We start from the raw sequence: 15,282 nt of genomic DNA on the forward strand, positions 1-15,282 counted from the left end.
GATTTGCTTCAGCTTAAGACTACTTGGTGTATTTATGAGGGAGAAGACACCTTAATGGATAAATGGCTGGGAGAGGCGATTTTCCCCATCATCCATCATGGTTTGTAAATGAAACCAAATCACCATTTACGCTGTGAATCTTCTGAACATTGACCCTACTGATTATCTGTGGGTAATGCAGGATATAACATATTTTATACAAGTTTTCAAAACTTGGAATTGGTAAACCAAGTAATTGACCAAATCAAAGTGTGTGCTAATTATTTCATCAAAATGAGTCAAACTGGTTTTTTATTCTGTTTCTGCTTTTTCCCCTCCTTTTCATCAAATTGAATCTTCCACCTAGCATCGTGCCTGGAAACTAGCAGGATGGCATAAGATGTTTGATGAATTCACATTGAGAACGAGGGAAGTTGTGGAAGGGCAGTGCCATTGAGGAATAAAGTGGAAGCTATGCTTGGGCTCTGAAAGCTCTGTTTATAGTCTAGGTTTGTCACCTAAGCTTCAGACTGGTATTTGCAACATGGAATTTCCCATAGGAAACAGTCTCAGCATCCCTACCTGAACATATCTCTTCTGTAAATCTTTTCTTCCTCATCTTGTTGATTGGTACTATGATGGCCCCATTTGTCCGAATTTAGTTCTTCCTGCTCACTCCTATACCATTGTTTTTGTCACTAAATATGCCTTCTGTGCGTCTATTTATTCCCATCATTACTTCCTTTATTGACACTTTCTGAGTCTAAGGTAGCATCACCCATGGCCTTGGCAATAGTCTTTTTGGCTCCCATAGCCATACTCTCTTACCTTGTGTAGTTTGCATAGATTGCTGTTTCTTTGGACTACTTTCGCCTGATTGCTCCATCGCCTCATTGCTAGTTCCTATCCCTAGGCTGCCTCCTCTAGACAAGCTTTTCTCTATCCTGTGCTCTTCCCCTGTAGCTGGCTCAGGTAGGTGTTCATCTCATGTAAAAAGAAGCTTCCTTATTTCTGCTCAGCTGCAGCCTACTTCTCTGTTTGCTGTTGCACTTGTTAGACAGGACGGTCTGTAAGGACAGGATCTGTGTGCAAGTCACCTTTGCATATCCCCAAACACAAGAGTAGCTTGTCACATCACACAGGTGCTCAGCCATTTTGTATGTCTTTACATTGTTAAAAGAATGAGTATAGTTAACCTCACTTTTGAGAAAAAGGTGTGTTATGGAGGTATACACACATACCCTTTTGTACCTCTGTGTGTTTGAAAACAATCCATAATTTACCCTTAGGAATAAATTTGGATCTTTGTATGGTAGATATCTTTAAAGTGAGACACATCAGTAATTATTAAGAAACTGATTTTATATGGTAACTCACACTAAGTCTAATGTGTAGTTATATATAACTTGCATATGCCAATACTTTTTAATGAATGGCAATGATGTATACATTTTATATATGAAAGACCTTCCACTTCCTCAATGTGTCTGCCATTAGCTTTTGCCAAGAAGAGGAGGATTAAGGGTATATATCTTCCATGCTGAGGCCAGTACTCAGTGTACCCTGGACAGGTAACAGTCTTCAGGAGTTGGAACTTTATATATTCTTTGATTTGTCCACGCCCTTTACTTGCCTGTTTCTGTGAAAACTTTTTTTTTCAGCGCTGGCAACTGAACACATGCTAGCCAAGGGCTCTGCCATTGAGCTATATTCCCAGTTCACCCTACACCCTGTCTTTTCCCAGTGCTGGAAATTTACTGTTTAAAAATAAAGAGTAAAACTTTGAATTTTGGTGAAGGAGTTTTTATGAGCATTTTATCAATTATTTAGGAAATTCTTTATGTAGTGTTTAGAAACATGTGTGGCTTTAAATACCACCTTTACTTCCTGAACAAGGTATTAGCCTTAGTGCTATCTGTGAGATGAGGGAGATACTGTTCTCCACTGCTTAGTGTAGACTTGAGAATGAAAAAAGAAAACAAACCATTGAGCTTAGTTCAGGGCCTGGTTGGGGTAAGTGCCAAATAAATGGTGAATGCTGTATTTACTAGGTTCAACGTGGATTTTTTGTTGTTAATTTTTCAGTTAATACATAAAGCAATGAATTTCTTTATGGCTTTTCATACATAATTTGTTATTATTTGCATTTGTGTGTTTGTGTGTGTGTGTAACGGTAAACATATGGAGGTCAGAGGACAGTTTGCTGGGGTTGCTGCTCACCTGCCATCATATGGGTCTTGGGAAGCAAACTTAGCTCATCAGGGTTAGCGGTAACACTTGATCAGTTGTACTTGATCAACTAACTATCTTGCCAGCCCTGGTCTCATACATGTAGGGCTATGTATGATTCAAAGAAATCTTGGATCCAGTTAGCAAGTGAGCTACAATCTGATGGAATGTTTGTGTAGCAGAATGCATACTAAATATAAACATAATTGGGAATACTTAACACCCCTTTCTTTTGGCAAGTAGGCGATTGTGTGGTTAATGAGGAAATGGGTAGTATATAGCACAATCATATCCCATGAAAAGTTGGATTTATATAGACATCTAACCAATTGCTGTCTTCTGTAGAGTGATTTTAAAATACTAACAAATATATTCAAGCATTCGCTTTCTTTTCAATAAACATGCACACATGTTGTCATTAAAAGTGTTGACTTTAATTCTGGTTTAATGTTATTTTACATTTCTCTACCAGTGAAGAAGTCTTGGAGACAGACTCAAGCTCAGAGCAATGTGCAATTAAGTCAAGTAAGTGCAATTAATTAATGAATTCAAAGTTGGCTGTGCTGCTATAATTGCGGAATTAGTATGGGGATTTTAGGCATGTTTTCCATTCATTTCACTGACCTTGTATATTTGAAAACCTACACGTACAAGAAAAATCTGCTGCCTTGTGTTTAATTGAAGTATTGGCATAATCCCAGTGTGTGAGCAGTATTTTTTAAAGTCCTGGCTCAAGTTCAGAATCATCTCTGCAGAGTGCTGCGTATCAGTTCCTGTTATTGTTCATGCTGCCCACCTCCACCCACCTAAACAATGCTTTATCTTCCTAGAGATAGTGCTTTCTTTCAAAAATGAGTGTGGCACTGTAAGTATGAAGGATAGAGTCCAGTTTATCATGGACAATGAAGAGACTGACGCAGGATGCAGGAAACACATCTATTTGTTTCCTTTTTATTTTTTCTCTTTCTCTTCTCCCTCCCTCCCTTTCTCCCTCCTTCCCTCTCTCTCTCTTTCCCTCCCTCCCTCTCTTATTTTGAACTGTCCTGGAGCTCAATATGTAGACTAGGCTGGCTTCAAACTCATAGAGATCTACCTGCTTCTGCTTTCAGAGTGCTGAGGTAAGACTTGCACCGCTATGCCCAGCTTCTATTGGTTTCTTGATGTGCACAGTACTTTCCTCACTTCAGTTTTCACAGTCTTAGCTACCTGTGGTCAATGGTGGTTCGAAATATTAACTGGAAGATTCTAGAGAAAAAAGAGAAGAAAGATACGTAATTATATAATTTTTTATTATAAGAGATATTTTATCATGCATTATTATTTTTAATCTTACTGTGCCTAATTTATACATGACATTTCTTTATCATGCATATGTATCTATGGAAAAGTGTAGTACATAGAGCATTCAGTACCATCCACAGTTTCAGGCATCTTTGAGGGTCCTGGCATGTATCCTTGGGGAATAAATAAGTTTTGGAAAAATACAGTGTTTTCCATCGGTTTACCTTCAATGTTAGGATTGAAGTTAATTTGGTATTAGATATATTTGAGAAAGTACTGTACCTACATAGACATGATTGAACTTTTATTTTCATTATTTCAGATTGAAGTCATTCAGGATAGCCAAGAGAAGAGGAATTCTGATCATTCTCCCGGATTGAACAATAACTTGGATATTTTAAAGAAGTATTATTTCTTTTTAAACCTACGTTCATATGTACACCACTTCATAGGAGACTCTGGTTCAGTGCCCAATGCTCATGTGTTTGAATTATGTTTTCAAAATAGGGTCCTAGTGAGGACATTAAAAGAGTAGTAGCAAGGTGTCACACATCCTGGTTTTAGGTTTGAGCAGCTGTGGTCTGTTTCAGGAGTTGAGGATTTTTATTTGGTAGTACCGGGGATTGTAAGGCAAGTGCTCTGCCGTTAAACTACATCCTAGTCTGCTTTTAGGACTTTTGTATCTTTCATCTCCAGATTGAAAAGAAAAATGAAAGAGTTTGATTTGTTTTTGTTTTTACCAGTTTAGATCATGTGTTTATTTATTTTTCATTAATTCATCAATTTATCTATCTATCTATCTATCTATCTATCTATCTATCTATCTATCTATCTGTATTTTATGTGTATGAATGTTTTGTCTACATATTTGTGTACCATATGTGTGCTTGGTGACCAGGGAGGCAGAAGAGGAAGTCAGAGCTCCTGGACCTGCAGTTACAAATTGTTATAAGCCTCTATGTGGATCCTAGGAACTATACCTGGGTCCTCTGCTAGAGCAGCATGCATTCTTTCCAAAGAAAGAATGTTTCCTAGTATTATTGAAATATAATTGGAAAAAAGTGTATACATTTAGGATATATAATATAAGATATCTATATAAATATATATACATGTATATTATGTATGTATGTGTGTGTGGGGTAAGATGATTACTATAGCAAGTTAGTTAACACTGATTGTTGCTTTTTATGGTGAAACATAGTGTGTAAATTCTACTTTGTAAGTGTATTTCTTATGTATAAGATACCTCATTGATGATAGTAGCCATGCTGTACGTTAGATTCCCAGAATGATTCCACTAATAAATGAAAGGTTGTACCCTTGGAATGAACCATCTATTCTAGTTTGGTTTCTGTTGCAGTGATGAAGACCAAAAGCAATTTGGGGAGGAAATGGTTTATTTGGTTTATGTTTCTAGATCACTGTCCACTATGAGAAGTCAGGGAAGGCTTCTTGAGTGAGGTAGGAACTAAAGCAGAGGCCATGGAGGGATGCTGCTTACTAGCTTGATCCCCATAGCTTGCTAAGCTTTCTTTTTTTTATATACAGTCCAGGACTATATGCCCAGGGGTAGTACCACCCAGCCTGGGCTGAGTCCTCATACATCAATTGAAAGAATGCCCCACTGACTTATGCACACAAGTCAGACTGGGCAATTTTTCAGTTGTTGTTTGCTTTTCCTAGGTTATTGTAGTTTTGTGACAAGTTGACAGTTAAAACCGTGACAGTTTCTTTGAGTTTAAAAGAAATGAATATCAATGAAGTGGTTTGTGAAAAGCCATACATGATTCTAGATACTACTTCATAGATATTAACAATACCCCTTCACATGCTTTTATATTCTTATGTTAATATTCTAATCTTGAAAATATGTAGCATGCAGGACCAGCTTGTTGGGGTTTCCATCCTGCCCAGTACCCCACAACCGGCAATTCCCAAAGAAAATAATACAGAGTCTACATTAGGTTATAAACTGATTGGCCCATTAGCTCAGTTTTCTTATTAACTAATTCTTATAGCTTATATTAACCCATTATTCTGATCTATGTTAGCCATATGGCTTGGTACCTTTTTTAGCGTGGCAGCTCACATGTTGCCTCTTCGGTGATCTGGGCAGGAATGGCAGAGGGAGCTTCCTGATTCCCAGAATATTCCTGTTCTCATTGCCCCGCCTCTACTTCCTGTCTGGTTGACCCACCTATACTTCCTGCCTGGCCAATCAGCGTTTTAATAAAATACATGATTGACAGAATACAGATAATTCTCCCGCACCAAAAATATTTACTTCTAAGTTTCATATCATGATCTGGGCCTGGAGGTGCATTCCTTTAATCCCAGACCTTGGGGGGCAGGGGAAGAGGCAAGTGAATCTTTCAAGTTTGAAGCTGGCCTTGTCTACATAATTCAAGGACAGTCAGAGGTACATAGTGGAACCTGCCTCAAAAAAACCAAAGGGAAGAAAGTTTCATATCTTGATGTTGGAAATAGCCAGCAGTTTGTACCAAGTTGAATGGAGATATATATGTATCCCAAGATTATTAAAGATAATTGAAAGAAACTCATTTTGAAAGAAAAACTACAGGGTCTAAATTCTTTAAAGTATAAAAAAGAAAAGAAGAAATATGCAAAGGTAGAGGTTAAGTGGGTTGTTTATATTACAGAGGGGAGTAAAATTCAAACATGCCAGTTGAAAATCAAATGTATTTTATTTGATAGAGAAGGCAGGCAGTATTGCGGTAGAATCTTAAGTTGTCCTCCTATCCCATGTGAAGATGAGGGTAATGATTTTACCATGTGTCTAGGAACTGGGGATAGTGTGGAACATGCTCGGCTAGTGTTGGTTTTTTTTAAAATTAATTTATTTATTTATAAAAATTTCCACTTCCTCCCCTCCTCCCAATACCCTCCCACTCCCCTCCCCCTACTCCCTTTCCTCCTCCCAAATACGTTTTGTGAGATTTTAGTGTTGTTGGTTGTTTTTATTATTTGTTTTTTTGAGGGACTCACCACCCAGTTCCCAAATAAATCACATATAGAGGCTTATTTTTACTTACAAATGCCAGCCTTAGCTTGGCTTGTTTCTTGCCATCTATTCTTAATTTTAAATTATCCCATCTTTTATCTTTCTCTATTTCTGCATATCTTTCCTTTTATTCCACATCTGGCTGTGTGGCTGGCCCATGATGTTGTCTTGTTCCTTGATCTCCTTTCTTCCCAGATTTCTCCTCCTATTTATTCTTTCTGCCTGGCAGCCCCGTCTATCCTTTCTCCTGCCTCACTATTGGCCATTCAGCTCTTCATCAGACCAATCAGGTGTTTTAGATGGGCAAAGCAACATAACTTCAAAGAGTTAAATGCAACATAAAAGAATGCAACACATCTTTGCATCATTAAACAGTGTTCCACAGCAAAAATGAATGTAACACATCTTAAAATAAAATGATACTCCACAGCATTTTAATAAATTTATTCTTAATTTAAGTGAATTAGAAATCATTTTTTGTGCTAGCATGTAGCCTTAAACATGTTTCTTCCTTGCCCCGCCCCCCACCATGAGACAGAGTCTTGGTATGTAGCCTTGGCGAGCCTAGAATGAATGTTAACTTTGAACTCAGAGATTCTTCTGCCTCTGCCTCTTGAGTGCTGGCATTAAAAGTGTGCCACCACACCCAGATTTCTTTCTTTTAAATCTGTTTAAGAGCCTTCTGGGTGGTACTTATTCCAAAACCTATAAAATAAGCTTCATATTTTGATGCTGGAACAAAATCCTCAGGTAGTTCCCCAAGATTAGCTTATTTTCCCTTGGATTACGTCTAAAGATAATAGCTGAACCACTGTACTGTGATTTGTGAGTAGGACATTAACTGGTAATTGTGGTCTGTTCATTGCAGCCATGTCCTGAATGAGCTGATACAGACAGAAAAGGCATATGTTGGAGAGCTGTTTACTGTTTTGTTGGTAAGTGTAGCAAATTGTTGTCCCCCCTCCCTATTTTCTTGACTTGTCCCTGGCTACTTTCATTGGAAAGTGTTCTAAACAGTTTTGCGTTTCTCTCTCTGTCCTTGGTTGTCCCATGATAGCAGTGTATATTTCCTGTTATTTGAGAATACATGTTGTTTTAATGACTGCATTTATATTCCTTCTCAGTAGTGGGGATACGTGATTTAGAATTTCTTATAGAAAAGAGAAGCTATTCTCTTAGGGACATGGTGCATTGTTATAATTATTCCCAGGCTGCTACTTAGAGGTTGAGATGAAAAAAACTGAGGGTGGGATAAAAATACTCATTTGACACAAATGCCATGATACTAATTTGGTCTGAACAGAAATCTAAGCACTTACTTTCAATTTAAGGAGAACTTTATATTCTGTACTATAATTTTTCATAGTTGGTTTTTGTTTGGTTTCCAAGACTACAATAAAAGCCTTGAAGGCCAAAGTACTACCCTTTTATTCTAACCATGTAGTGGAAGCTTTGGTTTTCTTATTCTGCATTCTAAAAGAAAAAAAATGCCACAGATAATTCTGATAACCAAGGGATTTAAATGTTAAAATTCAAACAGCTGTACCCACAAGCCTTTTATACACTCTGATGTACTGATATCATCAGTGACTCAACAAAACATTAATATAAATACTTAAAATGCAAAAATTATTTATTTTTAATAGGGCTACAGATCTGAGATGGACAATCCACAGATGTTTGATCTTATTCCACCTCTACTGAGAAATAAAAAGGATGTTCTCTTTGGAAATATGGCAGAAATATATGAATTCCATAACAAGTACGTAATTGCTAAACTGCAGTTTTTGGTGATTTTATTTTTTCAAAAAGTTACTACTGAGTGTCATGGTACACATCTTTAATCCCAGCATTAGTGAGGCAGAAATAGGCGGGTCTCTCTGTGAGTTTGAGGTCAACCTGATCTATGTAGTGAGTTCTAGGACAGACAGGGCTACATAAGGAGACCCAGTTTCAAAAGATGGAAAAAAAGAGCTATTTACTGGTTTATTATATGTCAAAAATAACTGTTTTTTCTCTCCAAATTTCACAGCATTTTTATGAGTAGCCTGGAAGATTGCTCTAATGCTCCAGAAAGAGTTGGACCTTGTTTCCTGGAAAGGGTTAGTCTGATTATTTATTTTGAAATTATGTAAATTTTGGCAACCCAAAAGTGCCTCTTGTATAAATCAGGCTTAAAAGACAAGACACCTCCTTTCCTTTAATGTCTTTATGTTTTTGGAGAAGAAACAATAATTTTAGCAAGTTCTTAATGTAAAACTATTTTATTTGAAGAAAATGATGTGCAGGATGATCAAGGTACACTTTTATTCTATGGTATTAAATGTTCGATTACTCAGGTAGTAGCAATGGTAATCTCAGGAATCCAGTGATCACTCTAGCTAGGAAGATGTGAAAGATGGGAGCATATTAATTAAATCTCTGTGAGCTTGGTTAAAGTTTGAATAAAAGATGCAGTTTTAAAAAACAAAACTTAAATGATAGAGAGTCTCATTATGTAACCATAGAATTTCTAAAATTTTCATCGAGTTATCTAGTTTTTCCTTTTCCTGAAAGATCAACCCTCTTCTGATTGGGACTCAGTTAGATTAAAGAGATTGTTGAAAATTTAGAATAGCTGTCTTACCTTGGAAATTGTTGAAGAGAATAAGCCTGAGGAAAAATGAGAAATGAGAACAGGACTAAGAAAGAAGGTATGACACTACCTTTCTCAACATGTTCTAAACATAAAGATGTCTGAACTAGGGATAAATTCATCATCGTTTTTAAACAGTCATTGGTCCAACATCCCTAGTTCTTAACACTGTGCTACTTTGAAAGACCTGATGGTGCTTGCACTTAGGAGGTAGAATCAAGAGAATTTTGAGTCGCAGGCCATCCTGGACTACTTAGTGAGAGCCCATCCTTAAAAATACCCAACACTATGCTACTTACAGGACGTTTTATATTTACTGTGTACCTTTACATATATATGTAAATTATTTCCCAACCTGACAAGGTCTCATATCCTATGTATCTTTGTCCCTGTCAAAGTTGGCAGAGTTCTTGTCTAGTAGTAGTAGTGGTGGTTTAATAAATGTTTCTTGATGATATGTCAATTCAATAGCCATCTATTTAATATTTACTGTCCACCAAGCACTATGCTGGGCAATGTGAATACCAAGCTAAAGAGCATTTAGGTAGACAGATAGAAACCCTAATTCATGTACAGAATGAGTTATACTCCACTAGAGATATACAAAGGGTCCTATGGCACACAAAAGAAGGACATTGTCCATAGCTTGAGGATATAAACAGCAGCTGTATAAAAGAAACTCATGAAATGAAAGTTATAGTGTGAGTAGGAGATGGATGAAGATTAGGGAAAATGATTCAAGGGAGAACAAACTGCAACCATGTGCTTAGATATGATGATGTCCCATTGATGAACCATGAACTACTTCTAACTTGGAAGTTAGCTGCAAGCTCTTTTATTTAGACAGCTAGCAGACTAGTAGCACAGAAAACTCATTTTGGGGCTCTTATTAGATCATGGTAATAAATAGTTCAAAAAGATAAGACTTTTCTTACTCTGTCAAATCTGGTAGACAGAAGTTCTGAAATTGCTTGTAGAATTATATATCCTGTTGTCTGTCTCAATGGCCATGCTGTCCTTGGAACACAAAGCAGGCCATTTTATGTCACATTCACTACCATGGTTGGCCACCTACTCTGTTGCTCAGCTTTTTTGAAAATAAAAATTCATACTTATAAATTAGTAATATATTTGCATTTGTTCTTTATTACAGAAGGATGATTTTCAGATGTATGCCAAGTACTGTCAGAATAAACCAAGGTCAGAGTTACTTTGGAGAAAGTATTCAGAATGTGCATTTTTCCAGGTATTAATCATTTAAGTATTGAACATATTCTTTTTGAAATATATTGGAATATTTCTCATTAATAATTTCATTTTCTGCTTTGACTAATATATATATATATATATGTTATATATAAAACAACAATTCTTCTCTTAAGCAAAGTACACACGTACATTTATACATATAAAAACATATTTGTTGTTCCCCAGAGGCAACCACTTTTAGCTTCTTCTGGTATTTGCCTTCCTATCTTCAAATAACATGCTTGTCTTTCTCCTTTCTGCCTTAGAAAATGAAAATGTAGGTCTCTTTCACTGTTTTTTGTCCCACGACCATATCCACATGAAATTCTTTTTCTCCAAAGCTTTCAGTATATTTTTGTTAGATCAATTGGCTATATTTAACTCAATTATTAAGACTGGAATTTCTTTGGGCAGATGACTCATATAGTAAAATATGGTTGCTTTTCCTTCTCGTGTGTGTGTGTTTACCATTTTCTTTTATCTCATTTGATTTTCTATATACTTTGCTTTCTTCCTACTCCAACCTCATTCAATTTTAGGAATCATAGAGATTTGTTCTTCTCATATTTGTATACACTATCTTTAAATTTTATCTTAGAGAAATACCTTCTAGAGTTTTCTGATCTGCTTTCATCTCAGGATCTTGGTGCATATCATTTGGAGATACTTCTCACTGGTCTCTTGAGTAGCCTGACCTACTGTCTACATGCCAAATCTTTTTATAAAAAGATTTATTTAATTTTATATGTATGCATGTTTTGCCTGTATTTGTGCATGCGCGCTGTTTATAGGTGGAAATTTTTGTCTCGCCCTGTCCCGCAGCTGTTCAGTCCCAAAGAAACACAGAGAGACTTGTATTAATTATAAACTATTTGGCCTATTAGCTCAAGCTCATTACTAACTAGCTTTTACAACTTAAATTAACCCATAATTTTTGTGTATGTTTAGCCACTTGGCTTGGTACCCTTTCTCAGTAAGGCATTCTCACCTTGCTTGCTCTGTGTCTGGTGACTGACTCTCTGCTTTTCCTCTTCCCAGAATTTTCCTAGTCTGGTTGCCCTGCCTATATGTCTTGCCTGGCTACTGGCCAATCAGCATTTTATTAAACCAATATGAGTGAAAAACTTTACAGTGTACAAAGGAATTATCCTGCAGCAGTACCTGATACCTATGGGAGTCAGAATAAGCTAAGGGATCCCATGGAACTAGTGTTTGGATGGTTGGGAGCACTTCATGGATTCTGAGAATTGAACCTGTGTCCTATGCAAAAGCAAGTGATATAAACTGCTGAGTAATCTCTCTAGCTGCATGTCGTTTTTATTGTTTTACCCCCGATTTTGTAGAATAAATCTAATAGTTTATTTAGAAAGTATACATGTTAGGTAATATATTTGCATGTCTTTGAGAACTTGTACGAGCAAGTGTATTTATTGTTCCCTAATGCTTTGGTTGTTAAGATGACTAAGTATAGGATTCTAAGAAAGGATTATTCTCAGAAATTTGAAGATGCTTCTTCACTCTTTTCTGACTTCTAGAAAAAATAAAGAATAACTCCACTTTGTTACTTTTCAAGAGACATAGTTCTCTTTCTCTGAATGATATGGAACTAATACTTGGAATTCCTTTAAAAAATTATCTATTTATTTATTTATTTATTATGTATACAATATTCTGTCTGCGTGTATGCCTACAGGCTAGAAGAAAATGCAGGTTGGTTGCCTATCTTGCCTGCTGCAAATAGTGCTCCTGACATAGATGTGCAAACATCTCTCTTGTATGTATCCAGTCTTTCTCTGTCCCAATTGCTAGCTCTAAAATAACCACATGGAAACTTCTTATTAATTATGAAAGCTCATTCAATAGCTTAGGCTTGTTTCTAACTAGCTCTTATAACTTAAATTAACCCATTTCTATTAACTTAATTTCTGCCCCATGACTTTATTACCTCATATCTGTAGTGCCCATCTTGCTTGCTCTGCGTCTGGTAGGCAACTTCACTCTTCTTCCCACTATGCTCTCTGCCCTGAAAATCCTGCCTAACTATTGGCCATTTAATGTATTATTAAACTAATTAAAGTGACACATCTTCATAGTATACAAAAGGATTGTTCCACAACATTCCCCCTTTTGTCTAAATATGAATGGAAGGTTTTAACTTTAACATAGTAAAGTTATATGCAATAAGAAGAGTTATCAGGTATTATCAAAATAGAAGGAAAAGGTATTAACTTTAACTAATAAAACTATATGTAATAAGAGCAATTAGGTAAGAATTATATTTACAATGTCCAGTCCATTTGTATTTGGCATATTTGGAGAAAATACTCTATTATCTCTTATTTTGATGTATTTAAAGTTTTATACTTAAACAATTTTTCTCTTATAACTTGTATTACCATTTTAAAACTATCTTTTCAGACCTCAAAGCATTTTTAGATAAACAAATTAAGCTTTTATGTTTCTCAACCTTATAAACTTTATATCTCTTATGTAAGTTTCTTTCTATATTTTTATAACAAGGAAAACTGTAAAACTATAACTATCTAGTCTTCAATCTCCATCAGAAACCCAAGAAGGATAAAATATTAGAGTAAACAGGAAGTACAGAGCAAACAACTTCCAATCCTACAGAAATTATAGAAGCAGCTGGCTGACTGGACAGCAACATTGGAACATCCATCTTTGGCCAGGAGATGTGACAGACTTTTTGTGAAGTAGGAATTTTGAAGGGCTGTCCTACCTTGTCTTGACAAAATTTGGCAGATGTTATCTTTTGTGTTCTGCTTGTCCAATCTGGATAGTATACTGTCAGCAATTGAGGAAAGGGCAGTATATTTGCCTAGTAGCTAACTTTTGCCATATAGAAAGCTAACTCCATATGAAGGTTCTTTGATGCCCATCATCTTCTCTGAGGTAGAGTGGTGCTGCCAGGAGCAGATGTATCATATTGTCAGAAAAAAACTCTGTGCTAGTAAAATATTAAAATGCCATATTCTGTAGGTCTTTGAAATGTTTAAAGACCATCTCTCTATTTAAATGTCTCTATTTGACCTTGAATATAATTCTAACATGAGTATAAGTTTGATTGTTAATAGATAACTAACTACTAACCTGTATTTCTTTATTGTCATAAATAGGTTTCAAGGACTAGAACTTTACATTTATAAATTGAGATGTATAGGCAAAATACCTTAAACATGAAATAAAGACATAATTATAACATGAGGGCCGGCTTGTTGAGGTTTCCGTCCTGCCTGGTACCCCAACAAGCCAGCAAGTCCCAAGGAAAATAACACAGAGTCTACATTAGGTTATAAACTGATTGGCCCATTGGGTCAGGCTTCTTATTAGTCCTTGTAACTTATATTAATCCATTATCATTATCTATGTTAGCCATAATGGCTCAGTACCTTTTCCAGCGGGGGCAGCTTACATGTTGCTTCTTCAGTGATCTGTGCAGGAGTGCCGGAGGGACCTTCCTCCTCCATAACCTTATTCTATTCTCTTTGCCCCGCCTCTACTTCCTGTCTGGTTGACCCGCCTATACTGCCTGCCTGACCAATCAGCGTTTTATTAAAATATGATTGACAGAATACAGATAATTCTCCCGCACCACATAATACAGTCTAACAAAAATAACCTTAAATTTGTATCAATATACATAAATCCATACCAGTGTAAAATATTTGAGACTAGTAGTTGATTTTTTTAGGTTGAAGGTAGATACAATAATCTACACTTTTATCCTATCATTTCTCTTTTTATAAATTGTTTTTTATTGAGTTATATATTTTTCTCTGGTTTCCCCCCTTCTTCTCCCCTCCCCTTCTATCCTCTCCCATAGTCCCCATGCTCCCAACTTACTCAGGAGATCTTGTCTTTTTCTACTTCATATGTAGATTAGGTCAATGTATGTCTCTTTTAGGATTCTCGTTGTTGTCTAGTTTCTCGGGGATTGTGAATTGTAGCCCAGTTTTCTTTGCTTTCTGTCTAAAAACCACTTATGGTGAGTACATAGGATACTTGTCAATCTGGGTCTGGGTTACCTCACTCAATATGATGTTTTCTAGATCTATCCATTTGCCCGCAGATTTCAAGATATCATTTTTTTCCCACTGTATAGTAGTACCACATTTTCTATCCATTCTTTGGTAGAGGGGCATTTAAGTTGTTTCCAGGTTTTGGCTATGATAAATAATGCTGCTATGCATGTAGTTGAGCACATATCCTTATGGTGTGATTGAGCATCCTTTGGATATATACACAAAAGTGGTATTGTTGGGTCTTGAGGAAGGTTGTTTTCTAATTTTCTGAGAAATCACCATACTGATATTCAAAGGGGCTGTACCAGTTTGCACTCCCACCATTAATGCAGGTGTGTTCTCTTTAACCCACATCCCCTCCAGCATAAGTTGTCATCAGTGATTTTTGATCTTGGACATTCTTATAGATGTAAGATGGATTCTCAGAGTTGTTTTGATTTGCATTTCTCTGATGACTAAGAATATTGAACATTTTCTTAAGTATCTTTCAGTCATTTTAGGTTTCTCTCTTGAGAGTTCTCTGTTTAGGTCTGTACTCCATTTTTTATTGGGTTATTTGTTCTTTTGATGGCCAATTTCTTGAGTTCTTTGTATATTTTGGAGATCAGACCTCTGTCTGATGTGGGGTTAGTGAAGATCTTTCCCCATTCTTTAGGTTGTCATTTTATCTTGTTGACCGTGTCCTTTGTTTTACAGAAGCTTTTCAGTTTCAGGAGGTTCCATGTATTAATTGTTTCTCTCAGTGTCTGTGCTACTTGGGTTGTATTTAGGAAGTGGTCTCCTGTGCCAATGGGTTCAAGTGTACTTCCCACTTTTTCTTATCCTATCATTTCTGTATCCCA

General features: G+C 36.3%; 1 protein-coding gene across 7 annotated transcripts in view; it reads left to right on the plus strand.

Moving 5' to 3' along the window:
• The window catches only part of Mcf2 (MCF.2 cell line derived transforming sequence), a 104,314-nt gene that overhangs the window by 62,856 nt on the left and 26,176 nt on the right, over positions 1–15,282 (plus strand). For all 7 annotated transcript variants that reach the window (XM_087902672.1, XM_087902673.1, XM_087902675.1 and 4 more), the window contains 6 exons: positions 2,681–2,733; positions 3,812–3,894; positions 7,383–7,449; positions 8,161–8,276; positions 8,547–8,616; positions 10,303–10,395. In XM_087902672.1, the coding sequence (XP_087758798.1) occupies positions 2,681–2,733; positions 3,812–3,894; positions 7,383–7,449; positions 8,161–8,276; positions 8,547–8,616; positions 10,303–10,395 (482 nt within the window). The remainder of the gene's footprint in view (positions 1–2,680; positions 2,734–3,811; positions 3,895–7,382; positions 7,450–8,160; positions 8,277–8,546; positions 8,617–10,302; positions 10,396–15,282) is intronic.

This window comes from Myodes glareolus, chromosome X (assembly GCF_982192425.1).
Source record: "Myodes glareolus chromosome X, mMyoGla1.1, whole genome shotgun sequence".
NCBI classification, from domain to species: Eukaryota; Metazoa; Chordata; class Mammalia; order Rodentia; family Cricetidae; genus Myodes; species Myodes glareolus.